General features: G+C 45.3%; 7 protein-coding genes across 7 annotated transcripts; 4 read left to right on the top strand and 3 right to left on the bottom strand.

The window, feature by feature from the left end:
• The first annotated feature begins 434 nt into the window (after positions 1-434).
• V2V93DRAFT_371502 (fungal-specific transcription factor domain-containing protein) lies at positions 435-3,188 on the top strand. Its single transcript, XM_066910519.1, has 2 exons — positions 435-786; positions 879-3,188. Exons 1-2 carry the CDS (start codon positions 503-505, stop codon positions 3,019-3,021), a joined length of 2,427 nt encoding a protein of 808 aa, XP_066764878.1. The 5' UTR covers positions 435-502; the 3' UTR covers positions 3,022-3,188.
• Positions 3,189-4,878: 1,690 nt separating this feature from the next.
• V2V93DRAFT_371508 (uncharacterized protein) lies at positions 4,879-7,445 on the bottom strand. Its single transcript, XM_066910520.1, has 2 exons — positions 7,076-7,445; positions 4,879-7,001 (listed from the first exon to the last, which is right to left on the bottom strand). The coding sequence occupies exons 1-2, from the start codon at positions 7,409-7,411 to the stop codon at positions 4,953-4,955; spliced, it is 2,385 nt and encodes a 794-aa protein (XP_066764879.1). The 5' UTR covers positions 7,412-7,445; the 3' UTR covers positions 4,879-4,952.
• Positions 7,446-7,586: 141 nt separating this feature from the next.
• On the top strand, positions 7,587-9,019 carry V2V93DRAFT_371510 (ATP synthase subunit D-domain-containing protein). The gene is made up of 5 exons (XM_066910521.1): positions 7,587-7,697; positions 7,839-7,980; positions 8,047-8,245; positions 8,313-8,516; positions 8,572-9,019. The coding sequence occupies exons 1-5, from the start codon at positions 7,678-7,680 to the stop codon at positions 8,787-8,789; spliced, it is 783 nt and encodes a 260-aa protein (XP_066764880.1). The 5' UTR covers positions 7,587-7,677; the 3' UTR covers positions 8,790-9,019.
• On the bottom strand, positions 8,982-9,696 carry V2V93DRAFT_371511 (uncharacterized protein). The gene is made up of 2 exons (XM_066910522.1): positions 9,330-9,696; positions 8,982-9,259 (listed from the first exon to the last, which is right to left on the bottom strand). Exons 1-2 carry the CDS (start codon positions 9,672-9,674, stop codon positions 9,077-9,079), a joined length of 528 nt encoding a protein of 175 aa, XP_066764881.1. The 5' UTR covers positions 9,675-9,696; the 3' UTR covers positions 8,982-9,076.
• Positions 9,697-9,984: 288 nt separating this feature from the next.
• V2V93DRAFT_371515 (WD40-repeat-containing domain protein) lies at positions 9,985-13,359 on the top strand. The gene is made up of 3 exons (XM_066910523.1): positions 9,985-10,602; positions 10,667-13,033; positions 13,096-13,359. The coding sequence occupies exons 1-3, from the start codon at positions 10,243-10,245 to the stop codon at positions 13,192-13,194; spliced, it is 2,826 nt and encodes a 941-aa protein (XP_066764882.1). The 5' UTR covers positions 9,985-10,242; the 3' UTR covers positions 13,195-13,359.
• Positions 13,093-14,528, bottom strand: V2V93DRAFT_276771 (Intradiol ring-cleavage dioxygenase). Its single transcript, XM_066907184.1, has one exon. It carries the CDS (start codon positions 14,376-14,378, stop codon positions 13,497-13,499), a length of 882 nt encoding a protein of 293 aa, XP_066764883.1. The 5' UTR covers positions 14,379-14,528; the 3' UTR covers positions 13,093-13,496.
• On the top strand, positions 14,528-16,571 carry V2V93DRAFT_276781 (CoA-transferase family III domain-containing protein). The gene has a single exon (XM_066907185.1). The coding sequence runs from the start codon at positions 14,678-14,680 to the stop codon at positions 16,430-16,432; it is 1,755 nt and encodes a 584-aa protein (XP_066764884.1). The 5' UTR covers positions 14,528-14,677; the 3' UTR covers positions 16,433-16,571.
• The last annotated feature ends 88 nt before the right edge of the window (positions 16,572-16,659 follow it).

Consider the following 16,659-nt stretch of genomic DNA (forward strand, 5'->3'; position numbering starts at 1 on the left):
AGTTACAGCAGCAACTATACTACAATATTCTGATTGAGATTCGAATTGACTCTCAAGATACGTAAACATCCACATCTCTGCTTCGACAGCTGTCACTTGTCACTTCCGCAAAGCATTTTCTTTCGATTATTCTTATCTTACATACACACTCACGTGACTGAATCTGGGATAAGATCTAGTAGATATCCGGCGACCTGTGCACGCGGAAAAAGGGCCGACCCAGAAAAAAGCGATGCCTGGCTCATCGCCTCATCCTTAAGACACCACAGCTCAATCTGAATATTTTGCTTCTGTTTGTGTTCTTATTATTTTGTTTTAGGACAGACAGATAGACAGACCTGAGATAAGACACGCTATTTAGTACAAACCCCGCCTTCTCTGTGCACGGACCTAGGCTGGCACAGGCTCAGCCTACAGGCGCAGCCGACAGAGCCATACCCGAAGAGATTTGCAAAAAGCATCATCTCCACACTCCTTGCTCTCTGCAGCTGCGGATCATTTTATGATGGCTCTGTTTTCGCCGACAGATCCGGACCAACACGCGGCTGCTACAGCTCTATCTCAATTTGCATCTGCATCGTCGACGGCCTCCACCCCCGCATCCCTCCAGCATATCCTGCTTCCGCCCCCGATCGCTTCCGCATCTAAAGCTTCCTCGAAATCGGCTCATGAACCACTTACTCTCTCGCCGCGCACGCTGCCTTCTTCGCCGGGGAAACCCTCGAAACGAGCCAAGCTGCGGTCTGAGCGGCAGCGCGTAAGTCGGGCCTGCGACAACTGTAAACTGTATCTATTCGTTTTGCCTTTTTTTTCAATTATTTTATAAGGATCATGACGTTTCAAGCTGACTGATATATTTTTTCTTTTCTATCATACAGAAAAAAGACACGATGCAGCGGAAATAGACCTTGTGTGCGATGCGTACAACTTACTCTCTCATGCGACTTCAAAGCTGAATACCACCGCGGCCGTCCACCATCTCCTGAATGGAGCGGACTCACGAGTCCGCTTGTACCGCCGCAACAGTCTGTTAGCCCGCCAGATACAGCAAAATCTAAAAGTCCTCAACATCATCGCAAAAACTCGTCACTATCAATTGGCACGATATGTAATGCAGAAGACGAGGCTGCAAGCCAAGATGATCCAGAGTATATTCGCAAACTACAAACGCAACTTGTCGCCGAATCAGATCGTCAAAATTATCAAGCGGCATATTTGGCATCTCGTAATTCACCTGAGCCGTCACAGATGGACTCGCAGGGACAGTACGTAGGCTCTTCTTCCGGTATTGCATTTCTCGCGCGAGTTCAACGAAAGTTGCATGATATTGACTATCTGAATGATTCCTCGTCAATTCTCACTTTTGGTGATCCTGCATTACCGGATTATAGCTCATTTTGCTTTATCATGCCTCCTAAAGCGGAGGCAAAACGACTGTTGGATTTTTATTTCTCGTATGTGATGCCGACATACCGATTTCTGCACCAGCCAACTGTCGAACAATGGTTTGATGAGTTTTACGAATCATTTGATGTGCTCGAGCCAAAGGAAGGAGCTCGTGAGCGCAATGCAATTATAATTTTACTTCTTGCTCAAGCCAAAAAATATCCTTCGGCTTATAAGCAGCAAGACAATTATGTCGACAATAGCGCAGTTTATTTCCATGCTGCTGAACAACAACTTGCTATGGAGACTGGTAGACCGAGATTGAGTAGCGTCCAGGCTAGACTATGTCAGTGCTTCTATCTGTTATGCTGTTCACGGATTAATCACTGTCGGAGTTTATTTGGATCGATTGCCCATCTTATACAAGCGCTTGGGCTGCACCGCTGGCAAAAACATGTTCACACTGTCGATTATATTGAACAAGAAACCCGCAAAAGAGTATTCTGGAGCGCGTACAGTCTAGATAAATATCTGTCGGCAGTACTTGGTCGGCCGAGTATATTCCACGATAGTGACATTGATCAAGAATTACCTCTACTTGTGAACGATTCGGATTTAACCGCCAAACATATCAATTTTGAAAACTACAAGACCGTGAACTGCATCATGCTGGCACCAGTACTACATACTAAACTTGTACGAATGCTATCTGGTATTCTCAGAGATATCTATGGGATCCGACAAATCAGCCATGGCGAGCGTATTGCGCTTTGCAAGAAGTACACTGCGGAGTTAAAGTCCTGGTACGACACTTTACCTGCTTTTCTTGATCCGGCGCGTGTTCAAGCTTCGCTGTTGATGACACTTCTACAGCGGCAATCTAGAATGCTATCTCTAGCGTACGCGCATGCTCTGATACTCGTCAATCGCCCGTATTTACTCGCCAGTTTTGCGTTGCTGACACCGGGTAAGAACGGGTTCGCTGAGAGCGAGTTCGATGCCGATCATGAGGTCGGTATACAAGAGTGTTTATCAGCGGCGATGATTGTTGTTGATACGATTGATGGATTGTCGAGAAGCGGACAAGTTTTTTCTGCGTTGTGGTTTACGCAGTATGTAGCATTTTGCTCTGTTGTTGTATTATATGTATATTGCATCCGATGCCGCTCAGAGGCAGTCTCACAAGTAAGTATAGGAGAACGAAAGGGGGCCGAGGCATACCTTGATGCCGCGCAAAAGTGTCAGAGACAGTTGTCTAGTGCCGCGAAAGAGAATTCGCTTGCGCAAAGGTATCTGATTATTTTGGAGGAGTTACGGGTCGAAGCCACGCGTGAGAAAGAACAAAATGAGGACAATGCTTCTACATTTGAATCTCAGCAGTTTGAATCTCAACCGCAACTATATGTGGACGATCAAACAAAGCAGCATCCTCGATTTGTTGCCCGAAATTTAGCGGCGTTACGAAGTGGACAAGTAATGTCACATGAAGCGATGTTAAGTGCCGAGGATGTTGAACTTTCGTCTGCGGTGGAAGGATTTCCGATGCAGATGATTCAGGATTTCGCGAGTTGGGAGAATTTTGATACTTTGGTAATGGATTTTTTGGGGAACAATAATATGCCCTATGCTGTGTAGCATGGTTATGTGTATGACTAGATATCGATGAAGCATGGTAAATATGATGACCCTAATCGACTAGACTTTTCAATAAAATTACCAATCTATTGAGATTATCTGTAAACTGTGATTCGCGACTTGTTTATTAGATAACAGTATGACATCAGAGTCACGTCTAGTGCGCCATCATGGCCAAAAACCAGGTCTACAATGACGTACACTTCTGCAATAAGGTAATCTATTCTTGATTAAGTTTGTAAAGATCAATTATTGACTGGGCCGAATGCTCGAGGACGAAGCTTTTCTGTTATTTCTTCTGTTTAGAGATGGGAACTCACATCACACTGGTGTAATGCTTGAAAGAGTAGCGATCGACAAGGCTAGCAGTGTATAAAGAGACCCTTTTGTCAGTCATTACGATTTCGAGTTAAATCTACTTACGATAAATAAAACCCGACTACAAAATTCTTATATACTAATACTACACAATGGCCGACTTCATCAAGAAAGTTGCGGGCAAGGAGACCTCGGGTTCCAACCAGTCTAACCAGTCTTCCGGAGGCAGCACCGGCAGCGGTGGTGGTCAAGACAAGTATATCCGCAAGGGCGTTGATACCATTGAAGGACAGCTAGGAATGGACCAAAAGAACGAAACGCAGGCTGAGAAGGATCGTGATCAGAAGATTACCAGTATGATTTCTGATCAGATTTCAGGACACAAGCAGCAGTCAGCGACGAAGTAGAAGATTTCATCAGAAATTTCTCTGTGTTTGATAATTATTGATGGATATTATTTATATGGCCCGGTGTGATTGCAACTGCTCGTACCTGCAATTGAATTGACTCTTGAAGGTGAAAAGCGACGTATTACTCGATTAGATCTCTTATCGTTCTCTATTCGTTATAAACTCGTTTTGACAATATCCCCCTTCTACAGGTTATTTTGCACTCTTTTCGACCCTTCTCCTCTACTCTACACAATAAGATATAACCGTACAATACATGATAATCACCAGACTCATCCCATCTCAATTATAATCTCTGCCCTGCCGTGCCGCGCGGCGAAGCAGATGCACGTGCATAAAGTAATCTCGCTCGCGCCGCGTGGCTTCCAGAAGCATACCATTTCGCGGAATAAATAACAATTACTACTGCTTTTAGCTCAGGCTCCCTACTAGCTTATTGCTTACCAGATATACTCCACTACACCGAGCGCTATACAAAACTCGACTTACGCAACAAGTAAAACCCGGAACACAAGATAATGTAAGACGAAATAGAGCAAGCGGCGTGAAACGCGATTGTGACGAGCGTTTGCGCCTTCGCACAGGGGCCGCACTCCTATTTAGGACTAGTGCAGACGCCTAGTTCGGGCACGGCTCCAGGCTGTCCTGCATTCAGGGTCTTCTATTTAAGCCCTTCTTGCTCGCTCTATATTCGCTATCTTACTATTTACCATCTTTCATCTACCTAATCACTCATGTCTTTCCTCAGCGGACTCACCGGCGGCGACGACAAGAACGGCTCCGGCCTCTCCGGCCTCGTCTCGCAAGCCGAAAGTGCCCTTTCCGGCGCCGGCTCGACTGCCTCCAATGCCGCCTCCAACACCGCCTCTGCAGCCGGCTCGACTGCAAGTGCCGCTGCCTCTAAGACTAAGGGGTACGTCGACAAGGGCATCGATTTGGTTGAGAAGCAGTTCAACATCAAGGCTGATGATGCTCGTGATGACAAGATTGCTACCAAGATCTCCGAGCAAATTGATTCGCGTTTTGGAAAGCACAATGAATAAATGTTTCTTCTTTTTGTTTTGCCTTCGGAATGTGGCATGTGTATGACTACAATCGTGATTGATCATCTATTTATATATTAGATGGATTTTATATGAAATGTAAAGATTATTTTATATATTTATATATATATATACATATACATATACACTACTGTATAATTCACTCCTCAGCATATGCTAACTGTTCCATTGCATCCGCATCCTCTGGTAACTTTTCCTTCTGAATCTTTTCAATCTCATTTGAGGTGTTGTCCTCCTGCTTGCGGGCTACCGTCTGCGCGGCAATGAAATTGATATCAGTATTATACTGTGCCTGTACCGATCTCTTTATCCGCAACATCTCCTTAAACGTCTCCTCATCTCCATTCAACACCTCAAACTCGTGCCACTTGTCCCAATAATTCGGATGCAATCTCGGATCTGCAAACTGACTTCCATGCACATAGACTGCACGTGCGCGATCAATCTCTCCTAATTTCCGCTCCATATCAGCGAAATCGGCACACAGCACCCGGCATTCAGAATCCGGTAGCGCTTCGATTGCCCGCTCGTAAATCGCACGCGTAGCAGGTAATCCATAAATTGTTGCCGTCTTTTTGATAAAGAATTTGTACATCTCTGCGCGGTCTTTCTCCGAAACGCGTCCTGTCGCGCGATCGTAAATCTGCATAGCATTTTTTGATAATCCACGAGTTTCTTCCAACTCCCCATATAACAAAAACAGTGGCTTAGCAAAATTAGCCGGACATTTCTCCAATGCCTGCTCAAATAAGTCTCGTAGTCGTTCAATGTTGAGTTTGCGCTTCATTGCCTTTGTCAAGTATAGATTCCATAACTCAAATGCTACCGGATAACTAAACTGCTCAACACCACGCTCATAAACTTTGAACGATTCTTCATAGTATTTGTTATCCTCAAGAAAATTAGCATAGTTAACAACGGTAAGCGGGGTCGCAATCTTTAATTCAAAAATACGATCGTATACTGCTCGGGTGTCATCGACCGTTCCCACGCTTTCGATTAAATCAACGTAGAACGACCACAGCTTCATACTCTTATGCAGCCGCTGTTGAGCCGGTATCGATTCATCGAAAAAATCAACCGTTGACCGCTTCGCACCATGCGTAGCTTTCTCAATCAAATTAACCGCATTGTCAAATTCTTCAGCACGGAGTAGCATCTCTGCGTACTCGATATACAAATCAGCTAATTCGTTGGCTGACTTGAAAGGTACATTTAATCCTTTTTCAAACACCATCCGTGCTTGTCCCAAATCACCAGCCTTTTCGTAGAATTTGGCATAATTTGTGAACAACTGATACAAGTGACCAACTGATGCTTTCTTTGGATTGATTGTGGCAATCGCGTCAGTGTACGTCTCCACTACTTGCACAGCATTCGAACCCCATAACCCAACTCTCTTCTCCCATTCTAAAACATTATTTGGATTTTGCCTCAACATGACATCGTTCACCAAAAACGGTCGACGGTCCATCAATTGCTCAAATTTCATCATGCGGAGATCAAGTTCAGCGTCGATTTCTGTGCTCGCACCTTCCGTCCCGGCAGTCTCCATAAGTTTCGAAATGACAGATTCTTCAAACTCAACGTATGCATCAAACACGAGTACAAAATCACGCACAGTCATCACCGTCGTGATTCCTTCCTCAAAAACGTCTCGTGCGCTTTCGAAATCGCCAATGGCAATCTTATACATAGCTAAACTCACCCATAATTTTCCTCGCTGATCTGAGAACTTATCGATGCCTGATCTTATAATTTTCTCAGTATTGATCTGAGTATTTGACGGAGTGTGTTTGTAATGATCTTTAATATTTCGAGCGAAATGAACGAGTAAATCAGTTAATTCAGTCCAGATCTGGAACTGGCTTTTGCCGTTATTTGATACAAATTTAGGCGCATTGAGTAACTTGATGTACTGTTCAGCAGCCTCGGCGTGATAATCGAAATCGACTAATACTGCGATATAGTCCTCGACATCTTGTGGTTTGAACTGGAGATACCGCTCGTAGATTCTGATTGCCGTCGGTCCTTTTACCGATTTGGCAAAGTCGAGATAGAGGGGCCAGATGCGGTCGTGTTGCGATATAGGAAGAGCGCGAAGAGCGCGATCGAATGCTCGACGGGTCTCTTTTACGCAGCATTGCTTCATGAGAAAATGGAGATAATCAAGCCATATGCGAGGCATCTATAGTAATCGTATATTAGTAATGTCCTGGTGCAATTATTTTTTTCAATTTGTAATAAAGAGAGAATATATACCTTGCTGAGCATCATGAGCGCTCGCTCAAAACATTCATTGACTTTAACGTACTCGTCCACGTATTTCGCAGGATTGATCCCCAGTAAATGCTGAACTCGTAAATCTAGATAGATCTTCCACACCTTATACGACCGCCCCAAATCCCGGCAAGCTCTCTCGAGTATGAAAACCCGCTCGTGAATCGCTGATTCAGATTTGTGTTCAATGTACTTTAACCATGGTGCTAGCGTGTGCGGTTGGCGAAGTACATCTTGCTCGTAGGGAATATCCGATTCGGAGATCAAATAAATATCCAAATTTGTCGATAACGCAGTCATCCCTGACGTGTCCGGCATTCTTTATGTAAATACTCCTTCTTCTTATACGCTCGTTTGTATACAATTGTAGATGCTCATCGTATTGGATTTTTATTTGAAAAATGCTGCTGAAAATATGGCATAACTAAGTACTACATATGTGCACAAAACTAGGCTGCTCACGGCCAAGATCTCTTTATCTTCGCCGCACATTGACCACTCCGGCTCTCGTCGATATTCACTTTCACCCTCTCAATATCTCCAACCTCAATTCATTTCTCCCCTAATATTACTGCATCTCAATCATGTCTGGAGCTGCTAACAGGTACGTATATCTTATTTGTATTTTTTTTGCCAACCTTTCAATTGCATACTCTCCGACTCTGCCGTCTGGGATATCTGAATTGAATTTGTGGATAAGAAAGGTGAAAGAAATCATCTAACTCAACTCTTTTGCTTATTTTAGAGAGGCGGTATTTCCGACTCGTATGACCTTAACCCTTATGAAGGGTAAGCTAAAAGGTGCTACTGTGGGACACAGTTTGTTGAAGCGAAAATCTGAGGCGTTGACTGGACGTTTCCGTGAAATTACTCGCAGAATTGACGAGGTAAGGTTATTCAAATATCTTTAGTTTGAATATTATAATGGCTAAGCTCTACTTCTCTTGTTACAGGCTAAGCGGAAAATGGGCCGTGTCATGCAGGTTGCCGCCTTCTCACTGGCAGAAGTCACGTATGCTACTGGTGACAGTATTGGATACCAAGTGCAAGAGTCAGCCAAGAGTGCTCGTTTCCGCGTTCGTGCAAAGCAGGAAAACGTGTCTGGTGTTATGCTTCCTGCCTTCGAGGCTTACTATAATGAGGAGAATAATGGTACGTATTGGCAAATTTTTAAGGAGTAATCATAATGAACACGAGACTAATTTTTTTGTGATAATAGACTTCAAGCTGACTGGTCTCGGACGAGGTGGTCAGCAAGTCCAGAAGGCAAAGGAAGTTTACTCCAAAGCTGTCGAGACTTTGATTGAACTCGCATCGTTACAGACTGCATTTGTCATTCTTGATGAAGTTATCAAGGTTACTAACCGTCGTGTGAATGCGATCGAGCATGTCATTATTCCTCGTACCGAGAACACTATCAAATGTAAGTTTGTTGAAATGAATCTTGATACGTCATAAAAAGCTAACGACATTGCCAGATATTAACAACGAATTGGACGAGTTGGAGAGAGAGGAGTTCTACCGCTTGAAGAAGGTGCAAGATAAGAAGCAGCGTGACGCAGCAGCATTGGATGCCGAGATGGCTGCTACAAAGGCTGCTCAAGCCGCTTTGGAGGCCGAGGAGGGTCTTACTGCTAGTGCGCTGTCTGCTCCCGAGGATTTGACCGCTGATCATGATGAGGATATTATCTTCTAAGTTGCAGGAAAGCTCTTGATCATATTTTTGGTTAATTCTTGGACCTTTTTTTATTTCTAAGATGATATCGTGATTGGGTTAATGTTTATCCGTGAGCGGTGCTTATACCTTATTCGGTGGAGAGACGAGTCTGCAAAAGAAATTGTCAGTTTACGTATTGTTATTGTTTGTGGTTTAAGGGTTGTAGCATAATTGTGTTATAAAAGAATATATTACATTGATACTGAAAAGTTACATAATGAAATGTCTATATACATGATAAAAAAACTCAGCGAGCTTTGAAATGCTTATTTTTTCTCGGTCGTGTCGTTTGGTTGTTCTTCATCTTTTGATTCTGGATCAGGCTCGTCTTCAGTTTTGAATCGTTGCTCGATATCTTTGGGAAGTTCAAGACCAACCCTACGAGCCGTCAATCTTATCCGTTCGTGGTCTTCAAGAGTAGCTGTAGGATTGTACTTGTCCAACAACGTCTGTTGAGACAGTTAGTATACACAACATAGTTCCAATATAACTTGAAAAAATAAGCCAAGAGAACAGCACCTTATAAGTTCGTTGACTGCGCAGGTAAACGAGAATCTCATTAGCATCTCTAGCCTTCTGAGACAGCTTTCCCTGCTCCGCCTTCTCTTTCTCTAAGCTCCTAAACTGCTGACGCATTACAGAACGCAATTTCTCATGTAACTCATCCAATGCCTCGCTTTTCGTCTCATCAGCTTGCGACCATCCTCTGCGCGTGGCGCTCGTAGATTTGCTTGTTGGCGGCGGAGGCGGCGTCATGTCCATTGTCTGCTGCAGCAGTTGGGTGACTGCCGACTTGCGTTGTCTAGCAGAGCTCATCCACTCGCCTAGTTCAATTAGTAGTGACCTGTACAATTTGGACGGCATTTCTGGGCTTATGGAGGTTGGCTGTTGCCTGACAGATTTCAGAGGGCACGATAGGGAAGAGGTCGAAATGAGCCCGTACCCTGAAATCAAATACTTTTGTTACAGTATAGGTTCTGGTATACTATTTCATGGAAATCGTTTACTGTGATTACTTTTAAAGTGCAGCACAGTGTGATACAAGAAGATTTATTAGCTATGTATATATATGTATAAGTTATATCTCTATACATATATATGAATCTCTATAGTCCACCGAATATACTCTATACATAATTTTAACACAAGTGCATAAACATAAGGCTTCAGGGAAAGGGCAGAGTCCTGCGTGGAGGCCGATAGTTCTTGGTTTCGAGCAGCGGGCTACGGTTCTTCATTTGCTCTTTGTCGAGGTTGTTTTCTTTTCTATCTTTTTTGTTCTTGAGGCGTATCAAGGTTTAAATTCTTACTCCTTACATTGGCTCTCTTCTTTATTTTGTGAAGCTGCTGTTGCTGTTTCTTTTGGGATCTTGCTCGCGTCTCTAGTGAGGTGTGTATACTTTGTTGCTCAGGGCAATACACCTTCCTCAAGATGCCTTCTTCACCGTCTCCGTCAGGCCAACAAGCTACTCCCGCTTCTCCGGCACCAGATGCCATAGTCAGTTCATTTTCTCTCGCGCCTACGACACGCACAACCGTCGTCTCGACTACAACCACGACCACGACCACAACAACATTCCCCCCGCTGGTCCTCAACCCGCCGCGTCATCGTCGACGTCTTGCTGGTACTGCAGGCGCAGCAGACGTTGCGCCTGAGACAGACGGCTTGTCGCTGGTGTATCCGCTTGCAGATCAGCCTACTCCTACCGTTCTCAGAAGTTTTTTGTTTGAATTAGATGGCCAGCAGTCGCGTTTTGTCGAGTCTGCCGATCCCAGAGCGGCTCTAGAAGCTGTGAGTATCTGATAGTGTATGTTATTAGAATGTTTATAGGCTAATGGATGCTGTGTATATAAAGCTACAACAGCAAGTTGAAACAAGGAACTCGACGGTTGGTGGTGGTATCAGTGCTACCGCTGGACGAACAGTTAGAACTACTACAACGGCAATAAACACCGCGAGTCCGCGACTAGCAGAGGATTTATCTGCGGTACGCAAACGTACTCTCTCGACGATGTCAAAACCTAATATCTCATCTATGCCTGAATCCTCCTCGGGAGCTACTAATGACCCTCAAAGTAGTATCACTAATACTGATACTTCTCCTCACGAGAGTAAACGAAGGATGACTGCAAAGGATAGGATAGATATGACCCCAGTATTGAGCGATAGCTTCGCGACCCTAAGAGCTCCTGAGTCTCCTCTCGATGCAGAGAATTCAAAGTCGACAGCGGCGCCTGTGTTAGATGAGCCGCCAACGCGCTTTGGACTAGGACTTTCTACTCCTTCGAGTAGTGCCGCTGCCACTACTATCGCTCTCGAACCCAGTTCTAGCATGTTGATTGATGTGCAAGCTGCCCAGGTGGCGAATGAAATCAATCCTTTGTCGCTGCCATCTCCTTCGTTGTCACCCGTCACTGGCTCGTTGCGCAAGCATAAGGACGAAGACTATTTTTCCTCTAAACCGCATGTTGTCGAAACTCACGAAACGATTCCTGAAGTAGCTCTTACTAGTCACTCGGTGATGATGTCTATTCCATCCATGGTAGACTCGTTCGACGCGTTACCTGAGAATGTTAAAGACTACGTTATGTATCAGTTTCTTCGACGTTGCTCGAAAAAGTCGCTTTCGATTGTAGCATCGACTGTTATGCCTGCATTACGTTGCGATTTCCTTGCATTGCTGCCGCAAGAGCTGATTGCGAATATATTACGGTATTTGGATGTCAAGTCACTATGTGTCGCCGCGCAAGTGTCAAAGACTTGGAAGAGTGCTATTGATGGATCGCCGTACACGTGGCGTAAATTGCTGGAGTCTGATGGAATCAAAGCAGATGGGGATGAGATGGAGAGGGCTATTAGAGAAGGATGGTGTATGGAGGGGTGGGGCACGACTGCCGAAGAAGACGTGGGCCCTGTGGCCGAGTCTAGCTCTTCGGAAGCTCCTGCGGCCACGATTGAAGAAAGCTCGGGTCGCCGGCTATCGAAGAGGAAGCTATCAGAGTCTGCCGAGAGTATGCTTGCAGCTGCTGTGGAGGCGGCAGTGACTAGCACTGGAACACAAATAGGGTCGCAGAAACTGCCGTATCCGAATATGTTTAAAGCGATTTACAGGCGACACTATCTCATCAACAAAAACTGGATGTCTCCAAATTCTACTCCTCGTCATCTTTCACTACCAGGTCCGGGCAATGTGGTTGTCACATGTTTGCAATTTGATTCAGAGAAGATCATAACTGGATATAATGATTTACGCATAAATGTGTACGATGCCAAAGCGGGACATTTACGAACTCGTTTAGACGGCCACGAAGGTGGTGTCTGGGCGATGCAATATGTAGGAAATACACTTGTATCAGGATCAACTGATCGCACCGTTCGCGTCTGGGACATTGAGAGAGGAGTTTGTACACATATTTTTTACGGACACACCTCAACGGTGCGATGCTTACAAATTGTCGAGCCAGTGTGTACGGGATATACTACTGACGGTAAACCGATAATGGAGCCTAAGGAACCTATAATCGTAACGGGATCCCGAGATTCGACGTTACGAATCTGGCGATTGCCAAAGATTGGAGTTGACGACGAGTACTTGCCTACTAGTGCCACTCCCGAATATGATAGCGACCCTTTTTTCTTGCGGGCGTTAAATGGGCATTCACATTCCGTGCGGGCGATCTCCGGGTATGGAGATACACTTGTTTCAGGCTCATACGATACATTTGTGCGTGTGTGGAAAATCTCTACTGGAGAATGCTTGTTTAGGCTTGCTGGACATAGCGCAAAGGTGTATTCTGTTGTGATTGACCCGAAGCGCAAGCGGTGTATTTCCGGATCAATGGATTGGTTGGTAAAGATCTGGAGTCTCGAGACCGGAGAGTGTTTGTACACTCTTGATGGGCACACGTCGTTGGTTGGGCTTCTTGATCTCAATCGGACGGCGCTAGTATCCGCGGCTGCCGATTCGACACTGCGAGTATGGGAGCCTGAGACTGGTGCCTTTGTGTATAAGCTTGAAGGGCATACGGGTGCAATTACATGTTTCCAGCATGATGCACATAAAGTGATCTCGGGAAGCGACGGTACATTGAAGTTGTGGAATATTAAAACGGGGCGTGTAGTCAAGGATTTGTTGTCTGATCTGAATCGTGTGTGGCAAGTGCGATTCGATGAGCGGCGATGTGTAGCTGCTGTACAGCGCGGGCAAGACACGTCTATCGAGGTGAGTTGACGCAGGTTTTAGAAAATTAGTGAACGGATACTAATGCATGTGGGGAAAACTAGGTACTTGACTTCGATTATGATCCAACTGCACCAGAAGGTCCGAGATTAGAAGTGATTGCTCAAACCAGCACGAAAATTGCCTCTTCTACGTCTGAATAAAAGTGTTTCTTTTTTTTGTGACAATTCTCATGAGACAATTCTCGTATAATTCACTTTTGTAATATAGTTTTTTTTTCTGAGTGCCTTATGGACGTTGTTGACAGAAGTGACTTTTATGGCTCGGGCGCAATTGCATTTGTGAGTAGATTTTTTGGAGAAAAAGAGTGTATTTCTCAAATAATATATATTACTTCAACAAAAATGAGATAAAAGCTACAATACCGTAATGAACCAACAGCCAAATCGAAATACTTGCACGACTAAATTAACAAAAGACAAAAAAATAAAAATGAGTCAAGTATTTATTTCTTCTTTGCAGCAAGAAATTCGTCAGAAGGAAGCGTGACGTTGTACTCCACTTCATACGCTGCTCTATCAGACTTGCATGGTAAAAACTCAACTACGAGCTCATTCTTGACAGCAAAGACCGAGTCATTATCAACGTACTCATCCGTCGAGTCAAAGATCTGGGTGATTAGACGTCTGTGGCCGGGGGCCGAGATGAGGAAGTGGATGTGACCGGGACGGTATGGGTGACGGCCGAGAATTTGCAGGATATCACCAGCGGGACCGTCGAAGGGGATGGGGTAAGATGTTGGGCGGAGGCCAATGAACTCATAGAATCCATTCTTGTCAGTGTAGAAAGTTCCGCGGAGGTTGTAGTCGGGCTGTTCAGGGTCCTGCTGCTCATAAAGACCGTTGGGAGCCGTGTGCCAGACTTCGACTTTGGCATTTTCTATAGGCGAGCCGTCGGACGAGCGCACGAAGCCGTTCACGACAGAAGTATCACCTCCAGGAAGCTCTTTCTGAATTATGGAGTCGCCATTCTTATAGACAGGCGAATTCTCGCGGTAAAAAGGTCCAATGATACATGTTTTTGTAGTTCGGGTCTCGTCATCAGCTTCCTGTTCAACGTCGTACGTAACTGCATCAACGAGGGATTCGACTCCCAGGACATCCATGACGAGAATAGCTTCGTCGCGGCGGTCGTCTGACATTTTGCCTATGCGGTTGATAAAGTCAACCGAAAGCATCCACTCGTCAACCGTAACTTTGTTTTCGCGGATGAAGTCGTGGATATATGAAATCATGGAGGAGAAAAGTTGACGAGCGCGCGGATCGGTGTTGGGCCCTGCCGCGTTGATCACGGAAGCGGTGTATGGATCAATTGTTTGTGAAGGCATGATAAAAAATAATAGAGAGGTAGTAGGAGAAAAGGAAGCAAGGAGGAGTAGGATATTTATTACCAGAGGAACCCTTGTGGACTGACCGAGGAGGGGAACTGCTTGGGTGCGGGGCAATAGCCCTAATCCGCAATTTCGGAAGCTGCTCCCACCAGTATCGGAAGCTGTTCCCAGCCTTTCAGCAATACGTTCCAGTCTTTTAAGCAGCCAACTTTCTCGGGTTACTGCTATCTTCCTGGATTTTAGCAGCTTTTAGGAACGTATTTTCATTTCTCAAACACCATACCACTTGTACCAGAATGGCCCCAACGGCTGAAGTTGCAAAGCCAACCTCATTCTCGCTGCTCAGGTCCACTCGCGAAATATTCGCCAGTCTCGTCTCTAACGACGCCCTGCCTCTTCCTCCCGTCGCCAGGACAAAGTCTGGCTGTGTCAAATTTACATTACCTGATATTTCTGCAGATGGTCTTCCAATTCTGCCGTGTTCGTTCAAAGAGTGTGAGACTGTGGCCGCTCTCAAAGGTCTCGAAGGCTCAGTCGCTGCCTCTATCTCCGAGCTGCGCTTTGGCAAGTTCCCTGATGAACTTGTCGAGATTGATCTCCAGCATGCCACAATGTTCTTATTTATGGCATATCTTGCATCCGTTGACGGTCACACTAAACTTGATCCTGCGATTAAAAAGAAACTCGTCGACACGGACTTCCATGCCGCGCAGTCTGATCCTTACCGTCGCATGTCGGCAAACCTCTACAAGACCAAAGACGGACGCTTCTTCCATATCCATGGCTCTCTCGAGGCTACTACTACTCTTAACATGATTGGTTTGCCTGGTCATATTGAGGGGTTTACAGACTACGAGGCCATCATTCGCAAGATTGAGGATCACGTTCTCAAGTTCACCGCCGCAGAGCTCGAGCAGATGAACGCACAACACAGACAGGCTGGCGTTACTGCGCTTTCTCGTGACGAGTTCCTTGCATCGCCTCATGGAAAGGTCATGGCTGGTTTGCCTATCTTTGAGTGTGATACCCTTGAATCTGATACTCCTCCTGCGCCGTTTTCTCCCACATCGGCGTCTCCTGCTGAAAGACAAGTGCTGCACGGTATTAAGGTTCTTGAACTCTGTCGTATTATTGCCGGTCCTACTATCACCCGCATTCTTGCTGAATATGGTGCAGAAGTACTCAAGATTACTGGTCCTGCCAGTCCAGATGTACCGTTCTTTCAGGTCGACGGGAACATGGGAAAACGCACAGCAACTCTCGACCTCAAGTCTGAAGACGGGCGCAAGCAGTTTGAGAAGCTAGTATGGGAGGCAGATGTCATTGCCGATGGATATCGTGCTGGAGCATTTGCGAAACTTGGATATCCTCCGTCATGGTTCGCTGAGATTGGCAAGAAACGGTATAAGGGATTTGTCTATGTATCGGAAAACTGCTTCGGGTTCAAAGGAGAGTGGACCCATCGTCCTGGCTGGCAGCAGATTGCAGATTGCGTCTCTGGTGTTGCTTATGCGCATGGTAAGTCTATGTTTGACGACGACCGGCCTGTCGAGCCTGTCATTCCACCTTTCCCAATGTCAGACTATGGAACTGGTTGCATTGGAGCAATCGCAGCTTTGACAGCGCTCTATCGACGCGCAACAGAGGGTGGTAGTTACTGGGCTACTACTTCCCTTGTGCAGTATGATTTGCTGCTGATGGACCAGGGAATGTATCCAGATTGGTTGTGGCACAAGGTGCGCGACATGCATGATCCGGCTGTTAGAGAGCTGCGCTACTGTGATTCAGTTGATCGCATCTCTGCAACGGCCCTCAAATCCTGCATTCGCCTGCGTCCTGACGTATTTGATGAGGCATTTACTGATGCCAATAGTGAGCTCACTGATGAGGAATATAACAAGACAAGTAGATATATTGAACGGCATGATGCTCCCGGGTTTAACGGGAAGATTAAGGTGCTCAAGCCGGTTGTCAAGATGAAGAGTGCTGTTAGTAAGTTTAGAAACACTAGTCGGCCAAATGGCTACGATCAACCGGTCTGGCTGGAGTAGATTATCTATACGTTTTATATAAACCTTTATGTAATGCAAAATCAATTTGGAATTCATTCTGGATAGTATAATGGCTTCTTAGATGCGATGTAGATTTCAATGGGATGTTTTGTTTAGAACTGTAAAAAAATTTGCTAGCTATCTTTGCGCCAGTAGGGAATTGCTATATCGTTAGATATCCAAAATAATAATTGGCAACTCAAAACAATATCATATGTAGCTTATGG

This window comes from Kockiozyma suomiensis (genome assembly GCF_038497685.1).
Source record: "Kockiozyma suomiensis strain NRRL Y-17356 unplaced genomic scaffold V2V93scaffold_9, whole genome shotgun sequence".
In the NCBI taxonomy this organism is placed as follows: domain Eukaryota; kingdom Fungi; phylum Ascomycota; class Lipomycetes; order Lipomycetales; family Lipomycetaceae; genus Kockiozyma; species Kockiozyma suomiensis.

Bases quoted from the DNA above. Each gene is read 5' to 3' on its own strand.
- V2V93DRAFT_371510 (XM_066910521.1), top strand. From the start codon at position 7,678: ATGTCTGGAGCTGCTAACAG. The intron at 7,981-8,046 runs GTAAGGTTATTC...CTCTTGTTACAG, and splicing joins TTACTCGCAGAATTGACGAG to GCTAAGCGGAAAATGGGCCG. The intron at 8,246-8,312 runs GTACGTATTGGC...TTGTGATAATAG, and splicing joins CTATAATGAGGAGAATAATG to ACTTCAAGCTGACTGGTCTC.
- V2V93DRAFT_371511 (XM_066910522.1), bottom strand. From the start codon at position 9,674: ATGCCGTCCAAATTGTACAGGTCACTACTAATTGAACTAGGCGAGTGG. The intron at 9,260-9,329 runs GTGCTGTTCTCT...CTGTCTCAACAG, and splicing joins GCAGTCAACGAACTTATAAG to ACGTTGTTGGACAAGTACAA.
- V2V93DRAFT_276771 (XM_066907184.1), bottom strand. From the start codon at position 14,378: ATGCCTTCACAAACAATTGATCCATACACCGCTTCCGTGATCAACGCG.
- V2V93DRAFT_276781 (XM_066907185.1), top strand. From the start codon at position 14,678: ATGGCCCCAACGGCTGAAGTTGCAAAGCCAACCTCATTCTCGCTGCTC.
- V2V93DRAFT_371515 (XM_066910523.1), top strand. From the start codon at position 10,243: ATGCCTTCTTCACCGTCTCCGTCAGGCCAACAAGCTACTCCCGCTTCT. The intron at 10,603-10,666 runs GTGAGTATCTGA...GTGTATATAAAG, and splicing joins CCAGAGCGGCTCTAGAAGCT to CTACAACAGCAAGTTGAAAC. The intron at 13,034-13,095 runs GTGAGTTGACGC...GGGGAAAACTAG, and splicing joins GGCAAGACACGTCTATCGAG to GTACTTGACTTCGATTATGA.
- V2V93DRAFT_371502 (XM_066910519.1), top strand. From the start codon at position 503: ATGATGGCTCTGTTTTCGCCGACAGATCCGGACCAACACGCGGCTGCT. The intron at 787-878 runs GTATCTATTCGT...TCTATCATACAG, and splicing joins GCCTGCGACAACTGTAAACT to AAAAAAGACACGATGCAGCG.
- V2V93DRAFT_371508 (XM_066910520.1), bottom strand. From the start codon at position 7,411: ATGCCGGACACGTCAGGGATGACTGCGTTATCGACAAATTTGGATATT. The intron at 7,002-7,075 runs GTATATATTCTC...CGATTACTATAG, and splicing joins CGCTCATGATGCTCAGCAAG to ATGCCTCGCATATGGCTTGA.